The 20038-nt window shown below is 37.6% G+C and overlaps 3 protein-coding genes across 5 annotated transcripts in view; 1 reads left to right on the plus strand and 2 right to left on the minus strand.

The window, feature by feature from the left end:
• Positions 1–398, plus strand: part of LOC145785037 (elongation factor G, mitochondrial-like) — a 27219-nt gene extending 26821 nt beyond the window's left edge. Inside the window, exon 17 of the mRNA XM_082596740.1 lies at positions 214–398. Coding sequence (XP_082452866.1) covers positions 214–348 — 135 coding nt within the window. The 3' untranslated portion in view covers positions 349–398. The remainder of the gene's footprint in view (positions 1–213) is intronic.
• Positions 1–7851, minus strand: part of LOC145785038 (aldehyde dehydrogenase 1A1-like) — a 13578-nt gene extending 5727 nt beyond the window's left edge. Inside the window, exons 1-11 of one of the 3 annotated variants that reach the window (XM_082596741.1) lie at positions 7740–7851; positions 7065–7169; positions 6337–6477; positions 5574–5703; positions 5037–5098; positions 4196–4361; positions 3793–3972; positions 2448–2632; positions 1819–1986; positions 1490–1647; positions 365–950 (exon numbers count right to left, since the gene is read on the minus strand). In XM_082596741.1, the coding sequence (XP_082452867.1) occupies positions 794–950; positions 1490–1647; positions 1819–1986; positions 2448–2632; positions 3793–3972; positions 4196–4361; positions 5037–5098; positions 5574–5703; positions 6337–6477; positions 7065–7169; positions 7740–7790 (1503 nt within the window). In that variant the 5' untranslated portion in view covers positions 7791–7851 and the 3' untranslated portion in view covers positions 365–793. Of the gene's footprint in view, positions 1–364; positions 951–1207; positions 1267–1489; positions 1648–1818; positions 1987–2447; positions 2633–3792; positions 3973–4195; positions 4362–5036; positions 5099–5573; positions 5704–6336; positions 6478–7064; positions 7170–7739 lie in introns of those variants that run through there. The other 2 variants (XM_082596742.1, XR_014291105.1) reach the window with 2 other exon arrangements.
• Positions 7852–15904: 8053 nt separating this feature from the next.
• LOC145785822 (sucrase-isomaltase, intestinal-like) overlaps positions 15905–20038 on the minus strand; it is a 43122-nt gene continuing 38988 nt past the window's right edge. The window contains exons 53-58 of the mRNA XM_082597531.1: positions 19710–19826; positions 19059–19207; positions 18716–18860; positions 17726–17824; positions 16687–16845; positions 15905–16305 (exon numbers count right to left, since the gene is read on the minus strand). Of these exons, the coding sequence (XP_082453657.1) occupies positions 16084–16305; positions 16687–16845; positions 17726–17824; positions 18716–18860; positions 19059–19207; positions 19710–19826 (891 nt within the window). The 3' untranslated portion in view covers positions 15905–16083. The remainder of the gene's footprint in view (positions 16306–16686; positions 16846–17725; positions 17825–18715; positions 18861–19058; positions 19208–19709; positions 19827–20038) is intronic.

The following is a 20038-nucleotide window of genomic DNA, read 5'->3' on the forward strand; positions in this document are numbered from 1 at the left end:
TTCGGCCAGAGGGGCCTATTCAGGCCAGTGCCTATAATTTCACCATACTCGCCAATTCTTAATCAAATGCATGTTTTTGTTGCAAGTTATTGGTTTGTAGACGATTTCACAAAATTCACCTATACAAATTAGGCAGCTCTTCTTCAAACACTCTGTATAACGACATCTAGTGGGTTTTTTTGAGTTCACTTACAAAGTGCTTGACTATTTTAGGGCAAGGGTGAATTCACGATGGAGTACTCCAGATATGAACACTGCCGGGAAGATGTGGAAGACCAATTAATCCGGAAGTTTCAAGAGGAAAACGATCCTTCAACCAACAAAAAGAAGGCTGGACGCAAGCGATGAAGGAACACTCGTGTCATCATATAAGCGATTAGGAAATTGTATTTATTGCAACACATCGAAACATACAATCGCTGCCTGTAAAAGTTATCTTGCACGTCAGAGAATGCAGCTTTTACTGGATGGAACGGGCTAATAACAACGTCATGCCTGTAGGCACTTATTCGTATATTCATTTGTTCAACTATAAATAATTATGTGACTGAAACCACAGTGTACTTTGGTATGAGAGTTTTTCACGTAACTGAATGGGAAAAATAAACATGTTCAGACACACTCCACACGCCTTGGTTCCAGGTACGTTTTTGGATAGTGTTATCCATTTGTGCAACAATACAATCAAGAAAAAAAAAATTAATGCAGCATATTATTGAAACAAACGCAAGGAAGACAGTGTGTCATTTATCTGAAATTCTCAATGCAGCATCAGCTCCTAACGTTTCAAACATCACTTTTCAATCGCATCTTCAGGAGCAACTTTCATCACCACTGATTTAACTTCAGTGAAGCTCCTCAGCGCCTCTTCGCCCATGTCTTTTCCGAATCCAGAAAGCTTGTATCCTCCAAACGGTACCGACGCTTTCATTGCAAAAAAGCAGTTAATCCTGAGGAAAAATAGGAATTTGTTCTGGCTGTGCAGAGTTATGTCCATCCGCCGAAAGTAACAAACTCTTTGCCCCTTTTGAATTGAATCAATGCAAAAAGGACGGGATTGCTAGCTTGGGAAGTCAAGTATGAAAACACGATCTGAATAATTGCAGTGATGTAAAAGGGTCTTGGGGTTTAAATAAAAATGTATCCCAGAAGAATTGGCAAACCCAAGTGCAAGAACTACCTTGGGCCAATTTTAATTGCAAGTTCGTGCAGATTGATCAAAGTGTTCCCCTTCGTTTAAGCTTTTCAAAAAACTACCCCAGGTAACTGGAAGAAAGAAAGTATTATTACCCTTATAAAGTCTCACTATCCCAGGTAACATTGCTCAATGCGTGACGTTGCTAAACCTTAACTCAGCTTCAAACTAACTATCCTACTAATGAAAAAAACAAACCGATTTTGATTCAAAAGTGCAAACAAAGCCGTTCAATCAACTACAGTAGCCAGTTTAAGTTTACGCTTTTTATGAGATAATTTCGCTTCCACTTACCAAATAGTACCAGCCTTTATTCCGTTCGCAACCGCCATCGCCCTGTTTACATTATTTGTATACACTCCAGCCACCAAGCCATAGGCACTGTTGTTTGATCTGCGAATCACTTCTTTGACAGTTTTGAATTTGAAAATTATCTGAACTGGACCGAAAATCTGCAAAGTCACGATGGTTTTCTGAACTAAATCAGATTAACAATTTTTTTTTTGAAACACGGTTTAAGTTATTTTCCAACCAACTAGCAACTATGCCATATTTTCCTCTTTTGGATTAAGGTCTATTGCAGAGGAAAGTGTCGGTTGTCGGCGACTTTTTATTGTTAATACCTCTTCCTTTGCTAAATGCGCATCATCATCAAGATCAGTGATGACTGTTGGTTCGATGAAATAACCAGCGAATGAACTTGGCTTGCTACCTCCGCATCGAAGGCGTCCCTTTTTGTTTAAACCATCATCGATCATAGCGAGTATCCTAGTACGTTGTTCTTCGTTGATCTGCAGCAAAAATTTAATGCTCAAATAGCGATAAATTATGAAGGTCTATATCACGGATGAATTGCATATCTTTTAGTTCAATGACATTACAATTACACCATCTGCATTTTCAATTCATTGTTCTGAATTTATCAAATTACAATTGCTTCCAAATGTAATTAAATTACACATTTCAATTACAAAAAGTAAATGTTTCATTTCAGCCTATATGTTTATTTTTTACAGTTTGTTTTTATCAAGGACATTTTTACACCCTATACATTTGTACAACGATTTGCTGATAAATATTAAGTTATTAGCCTACCTGTTATTAATGCAGTTTTTACCTCTAACAATGTATTCTAGGCAACCTTTCCAGCAAAGCACTGCTCTTATGATACGGTATCCCGAACAATTAACGCAACCACCTTATATGTCAAAGTAACCTACTGCAGACATGGATAACTACATCTTGTGTTCACCTGAGGTCCTTGGTCGACAGCGACATCTAGCGCATTGCCAAGTTTTCTCGATCTGGCTTTTTCAATGCTTTTCTTTACAAATTCCTCGTAAATATCTTCGTGTACGAACGTTCGAGATCCTGCGCAGCAAACTTGTCCACCTTGCGAGAAAATGGCAGTATGTGCTGCGTCCACCGCCTCGTTTACTGCAAGTAGTGTTGTTTCGTTCAGTTTCGTTACATAGATGTATCTTATTTTTTTTGACTACAGTAGACCGATTACACAAACTATTGCTGGTTAGCAGCTGTCTACCAGACTCTTCATATGTAGGCCTACTAGGCTATGGCGGCATCTTCATTCTTTTTCTCTCTATGGACACTAATGCCAGATATGATATCTGTTGGGCGGCTATTCAATGGTTTTCAAAGCTTTTTACAAAATGTAAGTCACAAATGAAGAACGCTGTATCGCAGGGTACTTAAAAATACAAATTTAGGCCGTCTAGTCTATACAATTGTATGTAGGCTAAGTCGGCTGCATAGACAGGTAGCCTACAGGGCAGTAGCGTTGACAGGGGGTACTTTTGGACCGGGGCCCAGAATAACTTTAGGGGCCTATCCGCCCGGGTATATGAAGAAACCACCTTGGATATTGTGCGTTTTTCTTGGTTTGGGGCTCGAGAATCATATTGGTACCGGGCCCGAAACCAGGGATATCTAGAGAAGAGGATATGAAGGCTCGCAGCGATTGCCTTATTCTCGTGACACTACCAGGGCGATAGTTTGTAGTGCTTTAAACATGTGGTTCTTTTTAAAATCGTAGAAAGTTTTGTAGTGCAGCTGGTACAATGAGCTACAAAAGACAGTTAACAAATGTTACGTAGAGCATATTCAAAGAATACTTGTCTACAAAGACAGTTGAAAGGTTGCCAGTAAGCTGTTTTTTTTTTAACAAAGCGTTTGCAGTAGGCTAAATGTAAAGCAGGTATATGAGTAGTTGAATTAACAAGCAACCATGAGCATGCTGTGAATATCGAGGCTTGATGCTAATAGCGCAATGCAAGTTATCATAACAAGATTTATTAAACTACTATTGGTGCCAATTGTCATTTTACGATAAACAGAGATTATTTACGATAAACAAAAGCCCTTCTATTGTCAGACGTAATAAAAGCCTTCGTATCCCCTTCTTTAGATATCCCTGCCCGAAACATCCTCTCAACGGCCCTGCCTACATGTGATCCAATTTGTCACATATTCCAGACAACTGACAACAATTTGCAACATCGGACAGCTTGGTTGCATCGTGACGTCGTCATGGCAGACATTGTATTATCCAAGACATATAAAAATAACCTTGCTCTCACCATCAACATCGGGAAAAATGATGATTGGACTTTTTCCTCCCATTTCTAGTGTCAGCTTCTTGAAGTTGGAATTGGCAGAAGCTGTTTGAATTAGTCTCCCAACAGCTACTGAACCGGTGAAGGAGAGTTTGCTTACATCCATGTGATGGGAGAGAGCCGATCCAGCCGTTTCACCAAAACCTTAAAAATGTCACCACATCCAACCTTTAAGCCTTAGAGTAAAAATGTACTCGGTAGCCTGTAGCCTATAGGTCTACTTGGTGAATTAAAAAAATTAATGGTTATCCTGTTACCAAAACGAGCTTATTCAGAATTTACATGGCACTGTCAATCATAGGCTAGTCCAGCAAATAGGCCTGTGGATGTTTAACATTTTTAATTTAAAAGAATAAGTTTGACACACCGGGTACAACATTGAAAACGCCAGGTGGAAACCCTGCTTCCTTCGCTAGCGAAGCAATATATAGAGCTGTGAGTGGAGTCTCTTCTGCCGGCTTTAAAACCATTGTGTTTCCGGCAGCAAGGCAAGGAGCCATTTTCCAAGAAAGCATTATCATGGGAACGTTCCACTGAAAAACAACAATCACAGCGGTGGGTTAAAGATGTGTTGAAATTGACAGAACTAAGAACAACACTCACTGATTTTTGAAAGAGTGCAGTAGGCCTAGCCCACATCACACAGCATAGCTGAGTGGTGAGAGTCCTCGTACGACGTTCAAAACGACGCCGGTTTGACCCCACTAAAGAACTTATGCACTTATGTAAATTCATTTAAAAATTATCCTTTTCTGGTAAGTTATAGCAACTTGAGAGGATAATTTGGGTCCGGTACCAGCGAGACTCTCGTGGCCCCAAATTAAGACTTTTAAGAAAAACGCATCATATCCAACAGATACGAAGTGGTTTTAAGTTTCAGGGACCCTTGAAATGATTACGGGCCCCTGAAACTATCCCAGGGTCCGGGACCAAAAGTAGGCTTACTCTCTGAATCACCCCTGTCATCGCTACTGCTTGCAATCTTTTTGGTCTAGGGCTAGTTTGTTTGTTCAACGCAAAAAAATGTGAATCATCAAGTCAAACTTTTCATTGATTAGTTTTTTTAGCTATGTTCTGTTGTTAATGTTCTTCATTTTCACATTTGATGGAAAACCAAAACAATGGATGGTTGGTATATTTCATCTATAAGAGAAACAGTTAAGCTGATTATCTGCAGTAGGCCTACAACATGTCAGTAGTAAAGGTACCGGGATAATTCCTGCACAAACTCCAATGGGTTCCTGTTTTGTGTAAGCGAAAAAATTTCCGTCTGCAAGGCAATACAAGTTGCTGAAATTAAGAAAGTAGCCTATATTAATGATATTTCATCGACGCTCTTGACTTAAAATTTGGCTAATTTCATAAATTCAAATATAAAACTGCAAGAGATATGGCTTTATTTTGAAGACGCAAATAAAATCTTCTGAGAATATAATGTTAGGATTACATTTAGGGTCGTGGTGGGCATCATCTCGCCTCCCCGAAATCCACTAGTGGGTCCTTGTTTTTTTCATTGACGGGCCTTAAATATTTCTTAACCATGGGTTATGAATTCGGATCAAAAACACCAGACTTTGACTCCATAACAATGTAAGAGCTATAGAGTTTAACTAAAAAAAACTGTAGGCCTAAGAGAACAATGGACATTAACTCATGCAAGAAAGCCTTAATAAGCAATAAAATATAAATATCAAGCTCAATTGGAGGTTGATCTCACCCCCCTTTGCGTACGCCACTGGACTCACCCATTGGTATTGTTTGTCCACACAGTTTATCTGTCCATCCAGCAAAGTATCGAAATACGTTGATAACCAACTGGAGATCACTCAAGTAAATGCGGCTGTAAATCTTTCCATTATTAAGACTTTCCAAGGACTGCAAAACATCGATAATGAATTGTGTGGAAGCCCACACCGTACACGGGTTGTGAATTCAGATCGAAATCAGCTGACTTTGACTCCACTTCACAACCCTTTAGGAGCCCATACCGTATTTGACTCCATAACAATGCAAAGGGCCATGAAGTTTAACTTTGAAAATGATTAAACTTACTTTTACTATGAACACGCAGAAATCTTTCCAATTCAACAGTCACAGAATAACATTGAGTTCAAGTGACCAAAAAAGAAGACTAAAAATTAAACAAAAATCAGTAGGCCAAGTCAAACAATTTTGTGAAGAAAAAATTGCAGGCTTAAGCGGAAACATAATTATGCAGTCGCATACGCAGGAGGAGGGGGGCATTGGAACATGCTCTTAGTAATTCACCTTGAAGGAGCACATTAAGTTTGTTTTAGATAGCGCAAGTTAAATAATTAATTAACAATACTGCTATATAGACTTACGCAATCCACGGCTTAAATGCCTTTACCCCTATCCCAGGTAGATAATGTCACTACTCTTCGTTAAAAATTTTCAAAGTAACTCAAATGCCCGCCTTTCATTAGAAGATTCTCTGTAGGCTACGCCACTATAAGCACGTCTTAGTAATTTCAAAACGGTACTTACTGCAATATAAACTCTATCTCTTTCAATCAAATCTGCCATTTTATTCAAAAGTGAACCTCGCTTCGAATGAGTCATTGTCCGCCATTCTGACCCTTCTTCGAACGCTTGCTTAGCTGCAGCCACAGCAGCATCTACATCAGCCTGAAATCAAAGTACAGTTTAATTTTATAATTTTGTTTGTAGTTAAATCATTGCAGAGTCAACGTCCTGATTGTACAAATGTACAATAGACTTAGTCTGCTGGCTACGATAATAATCTACACTAGGCCTACTGCAATCAAGGCTGTTTAAGAGGATAATTTGGGCCCAATACCTATGAGACCTCGAGTCTTAAATCAAGGCACTTTTAAGAAAGACGCACTGTAGGCTATACAAAAAATACGCGGTAGTTTCTCAAAGTTTCCTGGCCCTTTGCAAAGGTTACAGGCCCCTAAAATAATCTCGGGTCCTAAAGTACCCCGTGGACCCCTCAGTCAACGCTACTGACCACAGCATGCAACAGACATTTTGAATAGCTCAAAGTTGATACGTTTTTGCAAACAAAGCAACAACAACATACTGTATGTCATTCACACATCGCAATAACGAATGGAGCCTGAGGTATAGCCTATACAAACATTTTAGTCGTAGGCTATAGCGATTATAAGAGTAAATGAAATAGGCCATCCTCTCATTGGAAGAGAGTGTTGATACACAAAAAAGGTTTTAACAATTTTGTGGCACCATGCCTGCTTTGCTTCGGAAACTTTGCAAATTTTCTCGGTTGTTGAAGGATTGTGTGTTGCAAATGTGGCTCCATCTACAGCTGGTATCCACTCGTTGTTTATAAATAGCTGTAAGCACAAGATAATGAGCTAGTAGGCCTATAGTTAACGTTAAGCGAATGGGTAAATCGTAAATTGCTGCAAGCCATGTGATAGAACTTGACCAATCAAAACATACAAGATCCTAATACGAATTTTTCTTAGAAATGTCTCGTTCTTGATTGGTCAAATTCTTTCCACATGACTTACAACAATATACGATTTGCAAATTCGCAAACGGTTATGTAAAACAGTGAAGTCTTTCTATTTCTCTTTCGTAGTCTACGCTTAATGTGTTAGGCTAATAGCCAGCAATTCAAAATTGTGGAAATAAAAATAATGAAGCAATCTGTAGCCAAACACATTCATACATAAGCTTACTAGAAAGGCCAGAAGGAGAAGATTGGGTTTTCTATTTATGCACGTATGTAAGGGAGAGATTCTATTTTCTTTAATTTTCCATTTTTATAACTATAACCTACATATTGCATACTTACTGGCTACTGCAGCACATAGCCCTTCGTTACTGAAGGTGGTGTGTAGTAACTAGTATACAATGCAAAAGCGCATAAACATAATAAAATAAAGCTGTTGGCCTACCTTTGTATATTTGATTTCAGGATTAGACAGTGGAACAGGGAGTTCAGTCATATTGGGTTGCTTTCTATGCCAATGCCACTTTCAACAAACGAAACCTAATTCAAATATTATCTGTCTCTGAAAATGCAGTACAACTGGTAGTTAGGCCTAGGCTATGTGGTAATGTTTAACGATGGGACAAGTTATTCAAACAAAGAAGGTGAAAAAATGTAAACGGATACTGTGTGAAACATAATTGTTATGCATGAGTGAGGCTGCAACATGACAGCATGGCTTACAAAAATATGCTGTTATCAAACGTTTTGCACTATCTAGCTTAATCCTAAGGAAACTGCCAGGATTAAGCTCCCAAAGCAACGCTCTCAGTCCGAGGATAGACTAAAGATTTTCAAACTCAATTAATGTCTTTTATTCTATTTTGCCTTTTCAATCTATTCAACCAACACACTTTGAGCAAACCTTGGTTACCTATTCACTTGTGGACTATTGTTTATTCGCCAGCAGAAAAAATAAACTGAACTAAACTATTCTTTGCATACTTCTCGTCGGCAGGTATTCACATTCACACAAAACTTTTGTTCTAATGGCACTTCGAAATTATGCATTTTGCTGGAGTTTTATCCACGTTTCCTAGTTCAAATGCAGCCTAGTCAGTGGCGGATCCAGGGGGCGGGGGGAGGGTCGTTTATTGACACGTTCGGTCGTTCTAACTAAGCAGGCTTTATATGCTTTATGTCACTAAACTGGTTGTTGTAATGTCAAAATCCAAAAAAATAACACCATCTGGTCATTACCTGAACAAAATAGCTGTCATTAAATTTAAGCGGTAAAGATTAATGTTCGACAGAGATATGAGACATTGAATACATGGCTTGTAACCTACTAGTTTTAGGCGATAAAAGTTATTCACCTGCATCTGGAAGTAGGCTACGGCTTTCTACAAAAGTTTTAGTGCCGCGTAAAGGACAGGGCCAACGTAAAGTGCAGAGTTTCCATTGGACAGAGCACAGTGGCCAGTTTTCAATTTTTTGACATTATGATAAAATAGCTCATATATAGACATTTTATTGTTTATCTACAAGTTGTTTATCTGATCATTGTCGTTAAAAGTTTGGAACCCCTTACTAAGAGATTAGGTGCATTAGACTAAGCTAAGCTACCGGACAGCATCATATATAATGGGTGAAACGTTATATATGTGAGAAGTGAAAAAATGGGGAATACTATAATAGTTGAATAGCCTCTTTTGCTACTGATAGAATGTAACATTATATAGCATCCTTTTTCTCTAATCAATTTTTTTAGATCATTTTGTTTTGATTTGCTCTTCTCAACTTTTATAAAACTTTTCGACTGACACCTCTGAGAAGCTTCATTTTCTGTGCAGCCTACATATACCAGCCTTTTCAACAACGAATTGTTATCAGTTGCTATTACAGGTATTGTAGTACTGTGGCCATTTTTATTATTACTCTATAATGTAGAATAGCGCACCTGGCTGCTCATGCACTTTTTAAACTGTATCGTTACCAGTATAATATTTTCATTCGTCACTAACCAAAGTAGGATACATCACACTGCAGACACAAACAAAATTTAAATCGTTGCCTGAAGCATTTAAGCATGAAAACTAAGCGCTCTTTCTGGCGATAAATATCTGCGACTGGCATGCACAGTGCAACATCGATGCTGATCAAGCCATCGTTTTCAATGCGATTAATTCTTCTTTTATAAACATTGGCTGCGTTAATGTGCTGGCCTAACTTCCTGTCTGTCACCTTTTTGAAAAGTTAAAAAAGTTTAAGTTTGCGCTGTCATAACTTAAAACTAGTCTTCTCTACATCAGATCGCTTTCACGGAGATTTAAAGATTTGAGTAATAAGGACATGCATGGCTGAGGCATGAAATACAATAAACCACTTTAGAAAACAACTCTAAAAAGCTCACTGGTGTGTGCTATTGTTACATATATTCATTACCCACCAAACAAACAGAGAAAGATGAACCCACTGATGCGTTTAAAATACAAACGTAATTCTAACTTTAGTGTTATTTAATCTGTAAACATTGTATAAGTTTCATAAACTTTATATAAGTGCTGTAGATGCCAGTTTGAAACAAATATGAAGTAGCCTAAATAACTTGTCAGATGTCAATTTTTTTCCGTTTTGCTCACTTAGACTTGTTATTGCTAGTTTGCACTACGACTTTTATTATACTGTATCTCTTGCGTGGGCTATTTGTCGGCGGTAGGATGGTCGGGTTAGTTGAGCCACTTTTTGCATTTTTGCGATTTTTTTTATATGAGTTGCTTTTATTTCTTCATTCACAGTACTCTACCTTCTGCGTATATTAAACAATATTTGTAGGAAGTACAAGCCTTATCGAACGACGACAACCGGGTTCACAGGTGTTTAAAAACTAGTAGTCAAATGGCTCAACTAACGCCACGGTAAGGGTTAGTTGAGCCACAGCCTGGGGTTAGTTGAGCCTCATTTATTATTTTTGAAAACACAAATTTAATCACGTTTCTTTTCCAAGCCTTAGTTTATATTTAAAGTAATAATATCAATGTATGAAAACAGGTTAACAATTGTTTCAAGAGTCGCTCGTAACTCAATTTGCAGATAAAATAATGAAGGTATTGCTACGGCATCCAAATAACACCATTTCATTATAGCTTGACCACGTTTATGAGCTTTTGTTGAGTTCTATGTAGTTCAAAGAGATTTATTGGACGGTAAACAGACTTATCCAACGGCTGCAATCTATGTAAGGTGTTTGAAGGTATTGTAAGCATTATAACGCCCTTTATACACTGGCTCAACTAACACCGAAGGCAATGGCTCAACTAACACCTTAACTATACCGCCATGAAAATGTTAAAACTACAGCAAAACTTCATGGCACACCATGCCGCTTTTTATTCTGAACGTAGCTTGTTTGGTAAGCTACCAAACAAATTAAATGAAACTGTCTCAGTAACCAAGCAAAAAAAATATTATTGGACATACCTCTATTTTCAAAATCTACTTTCCAAGGTCAAAACACAACTTTTTAACTTCAGCACCACGAATAATATCAATCGTCAACTCAAACCAGACGGGAGACCACGCGATGAAAAACTTTAAGATCACGTGACGATAAAATATGGTTACCTCACCACATTTAAGAATTAAAAGGGGTTGATCAACTAACCCAGTGGCTCAACTAACCCGAGCTTCCCCTACTATGCAAATGCAAGAAAACAAAAATTTAACTTTGCTATAATGACACAATTTCAAGACAAGAATTAATTATTGTTTGACATGATGAAAACAACATTATTTATTTGAAAGCTATCCCATGCAATAACGTTATTTTTGTATTTGTGTTAGACTTTAGCAATAGCCTGCACTCAGTGTTCCCGGACCACGAGCTGAATTGTAAACGGTGACCTTCGATTAGGCTGCTTCGTTAGTTAATTAATTTTGCGTGTCTGTTTAAATACTCCTTCAAACAGTTTAGGAAATCATTTGCAATTCTAAAGCTATCTTTTGCTTATCAATTTGTGTAACATATTTTAATTGATATGAGTAACATATCTTTTCATGTGAAATTGCAGGGCCGGCGCAAGAATATTTTGTACCCTTGGCAAGTTTCAATTTTGTCGCCCCCCTTGGCCAACCTTTTAGTGTAATAAGTAAACAATAAAAAGTGTGAATTTTTTCGATTTTAGTAACTCAAATTGCTTTGGGTTTAATTGCTTTACAGTAGTGATTAGCAGTTCAAAATTAAATGCTAGTCAAAATTTACACAATCTTTTATCACAAAATTAAAGACTAAGTTGATATTCGGGCAGGAATTGCATAAAGAAAACTCGAAGTACTTGTGATTTTCGACCGGTATTCCATGGAACACTAATCAAACTAATAAATTTCTTGCGGAACACCTGACGATCTTTTAAGGAACACTAGTGTTCCGCGAAACACCAGTTGAAAATTACTGCTGTAATGTATATGCGGCTAAACTAACAATAGGTGTTGTGAGAGTGGTGTATTGTTTTTTTGACTTTGTTAAAACTAGATTGAGGCGAATTAGGCCTACATATATTTTTGATTGTCTACAACTAAAAATGAAAAAACTATTTTATTGCATCCATGCAGTCAACATACAATGAAACATATAAAAAGATATCGCAAAATTCGATGCGTATCTCGCACAAATCTTTTCTAAAGGAAATAAATCTATTATACAATTGACATAAGGGGATAGTCGAAGACATGGCTCGAATGACAAAGAAAACTCGACTCTGCCCTACTTTTGAAACGCCAACGACAGTATTGTTGTGAGACAAAGTTAGCACTAGCAGCAGGTGTAGGTTAAAGGCTTTAAATCGGTCATTATTCGGCTGCTAAACTGATATGGTTCAACTCTAAGCTATTGTAAACTACACTTTAAGCTGTGTTTGCTGAAAATGGGTACAACAACTGTTTGTGTCATGAAACAAAAAGCAAGTTTCGTGAAAAATTGAATTTTTATCCTCGGACTGACAAAGTCTTGATAGGTTATTTCTGATAGTTTCGCATAAACTTACTAAGTTAGTAGAGGCTCTTGACACACTGCCGTTTACCGGGATTGACAGAGTGAAGTTTTTCGATTGTTGTTGAAGTGTAGTGGCCGGAGAATTATTCCATCCACTGGGTGCCGCTGAATGGACAGCAGTCCTGAAATGCGTTGCTCAAACGCACACCCCGAGAGTCTAAATTGATTGAATTTATTTGTTTCTTAGCAACTGTAAAACATTGTTGTTGATCTCTTTCTGAACTTTACTGCTGTAGCTTTTGCGTTGCTCAAGCGCACACCCCGAGAGTCGAACCAGCGCCGCGTGATCTTGAGCCTGGCGCGTAACCACTGAGCTAACGGGGCTAACTGGAATGCGAAATATGTTGCCCCTGTGAAGTAGAGTAATAATTGTTATGCAAGACACACTTTTGCATTCATCAGATTGACGTTGCAACTACTGCTAAAAACACTCCTGCACTCTACAGTACAACTCAAATTATCATCAGTAATTAAATAAATAACAAATAGTAATGGAGCTCAAATACACAATTATTGTTTCAATTCAATTGACTGCTGATAGGCTATCTCTCTCTAAAAATCTGGTAAGCTTTAGTTTAGGCCTACAAGTCAGTGACAACGTAATGCATATCGGAATTTTGTTCGGCTTCAAAGCATGTATAAAATATGGATAAGCTCCATTTAGTTTGGAAACATGTTTTTGAAACTGATCAAATCTTTGCACTTTCAACACTGCTGTCTTGGTTAGCTTGCTACTGCTGCAGGACTCTGGGGAAACAAAAAGAAACGTAGTAATGTGGCTGTGGTTTTTCACTGCGACGCTGCATTTCTTTGTAAAGTGTTGGACTTACTGTACGTTGCTATGCTTCAAGCACAGCATATTTGCACAACCATTTGTTTCGAGGCAAAACAAACCTCTTATATTATGAAGGTTCGCTGCTGACACGCGGCTGATGGTTGACCAATTAATCATTTCCTAAAGAGAATGATGATTGAATTCGGCACGCTTGGATCTGAATGATCTGGATTTAAACTCATGACCATGATTCAAAGCATACCACCTTGGACGTTGCTATAGGCTAGGCCAATAATGGCATCATCGACAGGAAGCCAAACGATGCAGTGCAAGATGAGGCACAGAATTGCAATATTGGCGGTTTTGATGCCAAATTTGATAAAAATATTTACGGTGTTCTTTTCGATGCGTTTGGCAAGCTATTTTGAGTGGCATTTTGACATATTTTTGGCGTTTTTAAAAGCTTTTTAGCATTATATACAGTATAATAGCTTAAAACACTCAGGTAGGAAGAAACTGAAAATGGTAGAAATCATGCTGTTGACAAAATGAGCCTAAAATGCAATATTACGAAAAGCTTTATTAGGATTGGGGAAAAGTTGCCTTTTCAAACCTGATGTTTTGTAAATACTACAAATTGATAAACAGTTTTTAAACTTCTCTTTAAAATACTAAAAAAATTAAAAAAAGTTGTAGGCCAAGAGCTTAACAATCGTTGCCTGATTCTGCTACCATTTGCTTACGTAGTAGATTCATTTTTTCATGAAATTATCAATTTTCGATTTAGAACCTTTACTCCGGCGGCAAAGCTGCAGGGCCTACGAAAAGGGGAGGTAATGCCTGCGACAAGAAGGCTAGGCCTAGCCTACACTACTAACACCCTGCCAATTTGTAGCTCAAATTTACTTGAACGATGACTTCTACTTCGTGTTGCTACGCCAAAATGTTTGGGCAACTACTCTACAATGCATGATTGGTCACCGACAGCCATGGTGAGTTTAAAAATTTTCACCAACAACTTTAAACCTTTTGCCAGATCAAGGAAGTGGTTGATGATTAAGGGAAACCTATAGGGGAGGTGTATCAATAGAATTTTTTCTTATGCCAAAAAAAGGGAATTTATTTATAGAAAATTTAACTCAGCTAAAAGATAGATCAAGAAAACAATTTTTTTAACCTAAGCAAACTATAGTCCACAGTAGGCTATATTAAAAAAAATGTTTGTTTTAAATTCCCTTAGTAGTAACAAGCAGATTATAAAGTTAGAAGTCAATTTTAGGTCTCACTTTCAAGGTTGTCATTGAGTGTTCCGTACATAATCAGATTTGCTTAATTGCCCTCAGAGAGTCTCAAACCGACGCTCATATCACTCCCCTGAGTACCAAAAATTCCGCAAGAGAAAAATCTCAAATACACAAAGAATCATGATTTTCAGCTATCTGATAAATCTGAAAACAAATGAGTATCTCGAGGCACTCCTTTTGTTTATTTTTTCGACCTCGATAATATAGGCATCTCCGATAAACCAATGTGGTTTGACATCGCTAAATGGCAGTGATATGTACCTACATGAGTCGCCGGTTTGCCATACAAAGAGCTGTAGGCTGCCATCGCTACCACGGTATTTCATGAAGTCTGTAACTATTCGGATACAAACACGTCGTCTTTAAAAGAGAATTTAAAATGTTCTACCTGCAGTACAAAATTGATATCATTGTGTAGTAGGCTATGAGTGACGTCAGAGTAAAGTCAAGTTTCTTTCTCTCATCACTGATGTGGTCACCAAGATTCTCTAATGTTTCAAGATTGTGAAAACAGAAAACAAACTGTTAATCACAGCCTCCAACGTTGGCTCAAACAAAATTACAATGCACCAATGTAGAAATAGATATGAAACATGGCCAAAACCAGTTCAGTGGACAAGTGGGGATAGCCTTCGATTCTAGTGCTGGTCAGTTTGGGTTCAATTCCAGGGCGTGTTACACCAAAAACTTTAAAAACGATACCGATTGTGTTCTATGTTGATTGAGGAAATCTTTATCCTCGGAATGAGAAAGTTTCTCTGAGAGCTCAATCCTGGCAGTTTTGCATACTTGTAGAGGCTTTGTACCATTGACGCAGGCCCGATCACTGAGTTTGACAGAGTGACCTTTCCGATTGTTATCTGTGTTATTCCATCCATTATAGGTGTTGTTGAATGGAGAACTGTCCTTGATATGCATTGCTCAACCGCACACTACGAGAGTCGAACAAGCGCCGCTTGATCTTAAAGTTTCTTTGTAAATTCAGGCACTTAACCAACTCAGCTATCGAAGTTAAGCTATAGGCTACTTGCATGACGCAGTGAAGATAAGTTGGCTAGTAGTGTGGCGACATCGTAACCTAAATCTGATTCAAAGTTGAAAAAGAGTAGGCTGCTGTTTCTAAAAGACTTTAGATGTTGTAGAGCGACTATAAATAACCCATAAAATACCTTACCTTTAAATATTATTATTTTACAACCTGACTTTAAAATCATAAGTTGAGTGCGTGAAATCGCCATTCGAAATTACTGAGATACTATAGTATAGTGGAATAATGTTGACTTTATGGTGTTGTTTTTGCCAAGTTGTAATTATCTTGACTGAAGCTTGTCACTTAATTAGCTTGTGTAGGTTTGCTCGTAGCCTATGTAAGCTTAAAAATGGAAGTGTGCTGTTGTAGTCTATTGCACTTGCAGAAAACTGCACATGAGTTTCTCTCAATTAAGGTAGCTTTTTAAGTTTGGTTTCATGAAGTTGCATTGGTCGAAAGTGCGCAGCGAGTATACTGTAGATTCAAAATGAAAGTGTCACTTTATTATTAAATTCAACATGATCGCATTTTTAAAAATACAATAACGATGAATAGTTTCAAATTCAAATACTTTCAAATGCTTCCCACAATTTTAGAACTAAACATATCGTCTCAGTAGTACGGTACCTTGAAAGAATAACATTGACTTAATCACTGCCAATATATAGCTACATCACTTGCAAAACTTATTGCCAAGTCCGATATGATTAAAACATTTGTTTCTTCTTCGATATCAAATGTTAGATCCATCGAATCCATGACCACACTGGTAGGTTTATCTTTGATGCCGCAAATGGTGATCCTTTCGAAGTAGAGAGAATCGGCCTCAGGTAAATTAGAAGCTGGGTGATCAACCGAAATAGTCAAATGCGTCTGAAGAAAAGAAACAATTTAAACGTTATTTTCTTTTAAGCACCACCGTTGTTTTAAAATCGTTTCGAACACTGCTTCATTTCATCCTTGCGCATTTGTTCGGCCCTGCGTTCAAAAGTGTCTGCAAGTATGCGAAACTACTAGGAAAAACCTATCAACGCTTTGTCAGTCCAAGGATGAAGATTCACAACCACACTAACTAAGCCAACCCATGTTCTTTACAAATTAAATATCATGGGACAGAAATGATTTCCAAACAGGCAAGTCCAACTATAATAAACAAAATACTGTAGTGAACTACACTTGTAAGCCCAACTCTAAAAGAACAGATGACATTTGCTGCTTGATGATTGGTTGATACATAACTTGACAGTTACTCACAGCATTACAAGAAAATTGGTGCAAGTAGTAATTCTCTGCGACATCCCTGGCTTCACCATCATCCCAATACAGCTCTCCCTGGGCTTCATAGGCTGAGTTGAGCGCTACCATCAAGGACAGAGGCTGTGTTCTGGCAAGGGTGGTAGTCACGTTTGGTTTCTTTGAATAGAAGCGTAAGTGTTCATTGTGTGAATGCTAAATGCAAGCAAGTTTAACCATTTCTTTCACATGACTTTTTTCACACGAAATAGTTTGGCTATGTTCATTTTTACCACATCAAAGCAATACAGGTAACATGTAGGCTACTTTACACTTCACAAGTGTAACAAGTTAGTCAAAATCTTGAAGCAAAGACTTTTAAAGACAGTAGCCTATGATGCAAGTTATAATTTAAAACCGGGCTCTATTTACTAGTCAAGCTTTGGGTAATTTTCTGCTATTGTATACTTGCAGTAACACATTTAAGACAACACCTGTTGCGATTTTTTGACCAAAAATTTGACCTTTACCTCGTATGAAATACGTAGAAGTCATAAAAAGAACCACGCTGATAAGAATTTTGCATACCGTAAATGCGTATGCATCGAATTACTGTAATATATACGCCTGATGCACTTTATATTTTGAGTGGATTTCTATTGTGCAAGATATAAGAAAAATGTTTTATTTGGCTGTAAAATAACCAGTCCTAGTCCACTTCTTTGGAACATGTAACAACTGTAACTTAGCTGTTCATTGCAAGATCAAGCTTCGAATTAAAAAAAAAACAGTTTTGCTACATTCTTAATGTGTTCGTGAAACATTATTAATTAAACCTAAACAAACGCCCAGATAAGAAATTATTTTTTAAGACAAGCTTTGCCACTTCCTTTATTCTGTTGTTTGACCTTTGCTGGCTACTGTGTTCAACAATGCGTTTAACCCAACCAGCTGTTTTAGAATAGGAAATTTTGCTTTATCATATATGCTACTGTTACTACTATCTCTCCGCTTCAGTGAATCATTGAAACCCTTTGATTTAAGACAGTAAGTTTCTTACTTGCATAGGTAAAATATAGCCTCCTCGTATATGCAAGTTGATGTAATCCATAGGAGCATCCAATGAAACAAATTTTCCCACTTTACTTACTTCTGCTCCCTAAACAACACATCAGAGTTGGTTAAAAGTTCCGTATTCACGGTCCATGTGCTTTGCTTGCAGTGGTTTTAATGCAGACAGTTTTAATACAACAGCATAGTCCACAGAAGCCAAGAAAGCAACATTGTAAATGCCAATAAAAAGTCACTAATATTAATCAAACGGCAAGCGTGTGGAAGTGCATTGTACAGTGTATACAAATGATCCATTTATCTCATTGTTTTTTTCAGCTATCTTTTAACATGAACAACGAGGGCACATTGGCAAAGTGAAAGACCAGCAAAAAACCGTTTCTTTAATAAACAAAATTTGAAAGGGGTTGGCTGCCCTGCATGACAACACAGTGACGTGAGCAGTATTGTAGCCACGAACAAAATAGGTCTACTACATCTTTCTCTTTTGACATGTGTGACGTCACAATAATTGTATCAATATTAACAGTAACAATAATAATAAAAATAAAAAGAATAGTATATTAATAATAATATAAATAATACTAAGAAAAAAAAAAACACTTTTTTTATTGACTGAATCATGTTAACATCTCACACGTTTCAGGGGGGGGGGGGGGGGGGAGTTTATCACCCAGTTCAATTGGCTAGTGGCTAGGCTACTGAACTTATCATTGGTGCACTTTATTTGCAACTTTTTTCGAATGCTTTGCAACACCTATTTAACTCTTTTGTATTTCTCCAAGTATTTATGGAAAAGATGACAACTATTGCTTTTACCTCCCTGTGGCGGAAACTGTGACTCAGACAAGGCAAAATTGAGAAGACCTCAAACAACAAGGTTTCTTGTTTTTAAAATTGCTCAACTTACAGTATATCTTACAGATGGTGTGAGTGATACATTGAACAACTGACCCTATGGGCCTATTTTCGTTCTCACCGTGTAAAAGTCAAACCATCTCGATGACGAAGGAAAATAAGCATTGACTTCTGTAGCCCCTTCTTCTAGTACTGGAGTGATGAGGAATGCCGGCCCCAATAAAAACTGTCGGTCTTGGTTCAACACGTTACCGTCAGTTGGGAACCTACAAAATATGAATAAACTTTTCAGAGTGTTTCTGGTAAACGTAGGCTATACAGGAAAAAGCTCTTGGATTTACGCTACTGCCCACCATCAGGCATTCAAGATTGAAATAAGATACAAAAGTAAACAGGATTTTGCACGGTCTCAAAACAACAATATTCACACTAAAATATCATAATATGGTAATGTAGTAACTCACTCATGGATTAAAGCACGCACAACGGTACCACCCTGAGTGTGAACACGGTAAAACAATGTGTACATATATGGAAGAATAGAATAGCGGATGTTGAGGACTTTACGAGAAGACTCTGTCACTTCATCACCAAAAGCTGTGGGATGTTGAGGCTGGTGCAAAATACAAGGATAGTTGAAAAATGGAAGCTTAGTCTACGCTGTTTCCAGAATTATAATTGATATAGGTGTGCTGCTAAACGTATTCCTTAACAAAAATACAGAAGCATGGTTTACTTTCTTCAGTGTAGCTCAGGTGTGTATTCTTCCAATGCATTTCCCCCAAAAATATCCTAATATGAGCACAACCATTAAACGTGTGTTTCTTCCAAAAAGTTGTTTTTGACACTTTAATGTTGTCGGTTTAGCAACTAGGCTACACCGAAGCGATACTGCCTGGTTGTTGTATTAAAATTTACAAGCTATTTTTAACACTGTTTGTATTAAAAATCTGACATAACCCAGGTGTAATGAAACGCATAACCCAGCAGGCAGTAAGCCTACTAGAGATGACTAGCCACTGATACAATTGCTTTATAGTTATTACTTTTTGACTGCTGGTTGCAGCAAGCTATATTCACTTAATTTAAATAGACTTAGAGGCAATCTTTTTTACAATCATTGTGGCTCCATTGTGGTTTCTACTGAACGGATAGAAAGCTCCGACTTGCATCCACCTCTGACACATCTCGGCGGTTGTGTTGAACCAAAATCCACACACGTCAGCTCCAATCTAAACAACAAAACGTAAATAGTTACTTTTCAACGCAACATGAAGTCTATTTAAAGTTTTTCAATTTCTTCAACGAAGAAATTTTTTGTTTTCTGTAAATGTTGTAATAAATTCAAATATGTTAAATCTGATTAGGTTACTTGGCTTCGTATGCCTATGGTTCAACAAGACAAACTCTCTACCAAAGCTCCACTATTCTTCAAAGGAATAGA

Source organism: Aplidium turbinatum, chromosome 16, assembly GCF_918807975.1.
Source record: "Aplidium turbinatum chromosome 16, kaAplTurb1.1, whole genome shotgun sequence".
Lineage (NCBI taxonomy): Eukaryota > Metazoa > Chordata > Ascidiacea > Aplousobranchia > Polyclinidae > Aplidium > Aplidium turbinatum.